The following is a 5,069-nucleotide window of genomic DNA, read 5'->3' as shown; positions in this document are numbered from 1 at the left end:
TTTAACCTACCATAAAATTGATAAAAGAGAATAGACAAAAAAACAAAGAATCAAATTCAAAATAAAAAGAAACCGCCAACCACCATATCTATGGCTATTAACTAATTTGGACTTCAGTCTTCATTGAATCATTGAGTGGAGCTTCTTTTTCAGGAACTATAATAAAAATAATAAAATATAAAATATTGAATTGAATAGTTGTTGGGAGTCTTCCTTTCTTAAATCATTTGGGGCTTGGGCTTCATGTTAGAAAAAGAAACAAATCAAGCAAAGAAATTAGAACCCCACAAAAGAAGTAGTACAAGTTGTGGGCTCAAAGGACTGCAACAAGACAATGAATCATTAATATGGTGGTTGATCATAGGCCTTTATCAACATGTTTTTCACCAGGTAAATTTGGTAAATCATCTTCTTGCTAAAAAAATAAAGAAAAGGATAATATTGTAGTAGTAGGTAAAGGGCAGTGATCTTTGCTGCCACGTCAGCCAGTGGTTGGTAAAAAGCCTGCCTTGGAAAAAGTATCTCAACCAAATTGGTTTGGCCCCCACCACCACCATCCAGACCCACTCTCACCAACCCAAACCCATACACACATACTCATAGTACTTCCTCATCCAATCACCAACCCCAATACTTTTCTCCAAATTTCCATTCTCCCAGTTTTGCCCCCTTAACATTTACATAATCCCATTTCTCTCCCTCCACCAACCTCACCCACCCTTTCCGCCTAATCCCACTTGTATATGAACATCCCCTTCCCATACGCACCAATTAAGCTCAAATCCATTTTTCTTGTCTTTATTTTCTCTTCTCTTTGAAACGTCTCAATTTCATTTTTATTTTTCCAATGGCAATAGAAACAACACCCAACGACATCGTTTACCGCTCCAAACTCCCCGACATCCCCATCCCAAAACACCTCCCCCTCCATTCTTATGTCTTCCAAGACAAGAACCACTTGAGCTCCAAGCCCTGCATCATCAATGGCACCACCGGTGACATCTATTCGTACGCCGATGTGGAGCTCAAAGCGCGAAGAGTCGCCTCCGGGCTCAACAAGCTCGGAGTCCAACAGGGCGACGTCATCATGCTCTTGCTCCCCAACTCCCCGGAATACGTCTTCGCCTTCCTCGGAGCTTCTTTTCGCGGGGCCATGACGACCGCAGCGAACCCTTTCTTCACTCCCGCGGAGATCCTAAAGCAAGCCAAAGCCTCAAAGGCAAAGCTCATCATCACCTTGGCATGTTACTACGACAAAGTGAAGGACTTGTCATCGTCATCATCATCAGCCGGTCATGGTGATGTTCATGACATTAAGCTCATGTGCGTCGACTCTCCACCTGATCCCAGCTGCTTGCATTTCTCTGAGCTTCTCCAGGCGGATGAAAACGACATGCCGGAGGTTGACATCGACCCAAACGACGTCGTCGCCTTGCCATACTCGTCCGGGACGACGGGGTTGCCGAAAGGGGTGATGTTAACCCACAAGGGGCTCGTCACCAGCGTGGCCCAACAGGTGGATGGGGAGAATCCCAACTTGTACTATAGCAGTGACGACGTGGTTTTGTGCGTGCTCCCCCTTTTCCATATTTATTCTTTGAACTCGGTGTTGCTTTGTGGGCTAAGAGCTGGAGCTGCCATTTTGATGATGAACAAGTTCGAGATTGTTTCTCTGTTGGGGTTGATCGAGAAGCACAAGGTTAGTATTGCCCCCATCGTGCCGCCGATCGTGCTGGCGATCGCCAAGTTCCCCGATCTCGACAAGTACGACTTGTCGTCGATTCGGGTGCTCAAGTGTGGAGGGGCACCTCTGGGGAAGGAGCTTGAAGATACTGTGAGAGCCAAGTTTCCTAATGTCACACTTGGTCAGGTATGTACACAATTAATTTAGGCAGATTCAGAATCACAAATTTAAGTACTTATCTTTATTTATCTTTATCTCTATTTATATTTTTGAAACGACGTCGTTTTATAAATTTTAAGTCAAAGTATGCTTTGTAGATTTAGAATCACAAATTCAAGTACTTAAATTTACTTTTGAAGTCGCTTCCCCTCTGATTTTTGCAAAGATAAGAAAAGTATAAATTATTGGTGGTGGGTTGCACAGATTTGACTCGTCCGTTATGACAGATTAATGTCATGCCAACCACAAATGGGGAACAAAAAATTTATCTTAATTTGTAGGGTTACCTTGTACCACACATGCGTACATTCTTTGATAGCCGGTGAGTTCTGAATATAAACCAACCAATAAGAATGACATGAGGGAGATTTAATTGTGTTATGAATTTAGATTCGTTTACCTACCACTTTAATTTGAATATCATATAACGTGATAAGTAATACGTGCGTGTCATGTTTATTAATGATTTTCTTACTGAATATTGGTTATATATATATATATATATATTGCTTGTCGCTTTATGTGATATTCGTATACGATAATATATATATATATGTGTGTGTGTTTTATATGTTGGTCTACTGAGGAATTGTTGGTGTATTGTTCAAAGGGTAGACTTCAGAATGTGACACCAAATCTACATTTTACATTAAATTATTTATTATGATTGATATATAACCCATTTAATAGTGTAATCCAAATTAATATCCGTCTGGCCAATACATTTTGGTTCATTTGGGAGACTTTTCAATTTCTAATCATGATGAAGCATCTTTAATTAGCTTAATAATCATTGTTAGGTTGAAATTAATGGGTCCAAAATGAATGATATGTGCAGGGTTATGGAATGACAGAGGCAGGCCCAGTGTTGACAATGTCATTGGCATTTGCCAAGCAACCCTTTGAGGTGAAGCCTGGGGGATGTGGCACTGTCGTCAGAAATGCACGACTCAAGATCGTTGACCCTGAAACAGGAGCCTCTTTGCCACGCAACCAGCCTGGAGAGATTTGCATTAGAGGTGACCAAATCATGAAAGGTATGCCTTGCCTTCAACTGCTTCGTATTTTTATATGATTTAAGCAAATGAGTAGTCAAAAATGTTGAATAGTGTGATTAATAAAAAAATTTCCATAGCTTTACCAAAGTTATTTAGGATGTGACAAATATGAGTTAGGTTATGGTTAGGGCAGTGAGTCCGTCCCCTCAGACTCAAGTTCGAGTCTCCCTCATTATTAATTAATGACTTTGATCGGCTTTCATAAATTAATCTCAGGTTATCTTAATGATCCTGAGTCCACAAGGGCAACCATAGACAAGGAAGGTTGGCTACATACAGGCGATATAGGCTTCGTTGATGATGACGAAGAGCTCTTCATTGTTGATCGGTTGAAGGAACTCATCAAATACAAAGGGTTTCAAGTGGCCCCTGCTGAGCTTGAAGCCTTGCTCGTTACCCATCCTAGTGTTTCTGATGCTGCTGTTGTCCCGTAAGTCATTAATTTATGATGAATAGTGGAATTGAAAGCATTTTTTTTTTCCCCTCTTAAAATTCACGTGCATTTTGTAAAAAAAATAAAATTATATATAACCGGTACATACAATAATTGTTTTGACATTATATATAACATGATTTCAGAATGAAGGATGAGGCCGCTGGAGAAGTTCCGGTTGCATTTGTAGTAAGGTCAAAAAATGCTCAGATCACTGAGGATGAAATCAAGCAATTTATCTCAAAACAGGTAACTTTTTTTTTTTTTCCCACAGTAATTTAATATTTTTTTTAGTGCTAAAAATTGTTCTTTCTGTCATGGGCTGCATCAATCTGTTGTTGGATTTTATTAGGGCAGGTTGCCTAATTGGCCTGGTTGAGTATGAATTGCCACTAATATTTTTTTGTCTTTGTACGCAGGTTGTATTTTATAAGAGATTAAATCGAGTATTTTTCATTGAAGCCATTCCAAAGTCGCCATCTGGCAAAATCTTGCGGAAGGACTTGAGAGCAAAGCTTGCTACTGGGTTTCCAAATTGAGTCATGCCCTGCATATTTGAAGGAAGGGCTTGCATGTACTTATCATAAAGGGCTTGATTGAAGTCATTACTATGAAATGTTGTAATGAGATTCCTCAATTATATTGTGGATAAGTAACGAACTACAAAGTACTTTATGCTAAGCTTAATTGACAAAGGACTTTATGTTAATCTTAAAGTTCATTCATCCATAATTTTATTGTTCATTCATATTATAACATGTGAACTAACTATACCATGTAGTCATTCTAGTGATGTATAATAATTTATCAAATTTAAGAAATAACAAAAATAAAAGAATAGGTTAGAAGAAGTTTGAAGTTTTATAGAAATTCTTCAGATATTTTTTGAACAATTAAAAGATTAATCATAAAAATTTAAAACTGAAAAAACAAAAGAAAGAAAAAGGGAAGAGGAAAATGTAGGAAACCCGTTAACTTGAGAACCGGTTAACAGGTTAAAAAAGGCTTAATTACCGTTTCACCCTTGAAACGGGAGCTCATCTCACTTTACTTCTGAAACTGAAAATTTCCCACTTAACCCCCATAATCTCTAAAAATTGCACAAATTTTCCCACTTTACTACTTCCGTCCACAAAACCGTTAAGTGTGCTTTTGTTGGCATGAGTATTTTAGTAAATTTAGCTATTAAAAACTTTAAAATCCAAAATCAATGTTAAAAACATATTTAAAAAATTTGAAATTTATTTTAGGGTTGTTTGTAGTATATATGACCAGCCTCTTATGCCATGACACGTGGAAGGGACCTGACACCAAGTAGGGCCCTGTAACCCACGTTGGCCAGCCAATCTTACAATTAGTAGGTGCTCTTGAGAGTCACGACTGATTCCTCACCCAGCACAACCCAATAGCCCACATTGGAAAGCCCAACCTCACAATCGGTAAATGCCCTCAGCAACCACGACTGATTGCACTCTGGCTAGCCTTATCACACATGCCAACAATCGACAGTCAGTAGGGGCCCTCGGCACCCCCTGATTCAGCCTTCGAGAAGGTATCTTGCAAGAATCTCTTGGGTTCCTCACTAGCATATTCGCTAGGACACGTGGCAGCCTCCCAGGCTACTCACACAAGTCACACATCAAAATTTCACACCAAGAAGACACATAAAACCGCT

General features: G+C 39.3%; 1 protein-coding gene across 1 annotated transcript; it reads left to right on the top strand.

Moving 5' to 3' along the window:
* The first annotated feature begins 772 nt into the window (after nucleotides 1-772).
* Nucleotides 773-4,126, top strand: LOC103328252 (4-coumarate--CoA ligase 1-like). The gene is made up of 5 exons (XM_008230653.2): nucleotides 773-1,870; nucleotides 2,742-2,940; nucleotides 3,178-3,391; nucleotides 3,541-3,643; nucleotides 3,814-4,126. The coding sequence occupies exons 1-5, from the start codon at nucleotides 848-850 to the stop codon at nucleotides 3,931-3,933; spliced, it is 1,659 nt and encodes a 552-aa protein (XP_008228875.1). The 5' UTR covers nucleotides 773-847; the 3' UTR covers nucleotides 3,934-4,126.
* Nucleotides 4,127-5,069: the final 943 nt, after the last annotated feature.

This window comes from Prunus mume, linkage group LG4, assembly GCF_029339155.1.
Source record: "Prunus mume cultivar Tortuosa linkage group LG4, ASM2933915v1, whole genome shotgun sequence".
In the NCBI taxonomy this organism is placed as follows: Eukaryota; Viridiplantae; Streptophyta; class Magnoliopsida; order Rosales; family Rosaceae; genus Prunus; species Prunus mume.
This window is presented reverse-complemented; position numbering and strand designations above follow the sequence as displayed.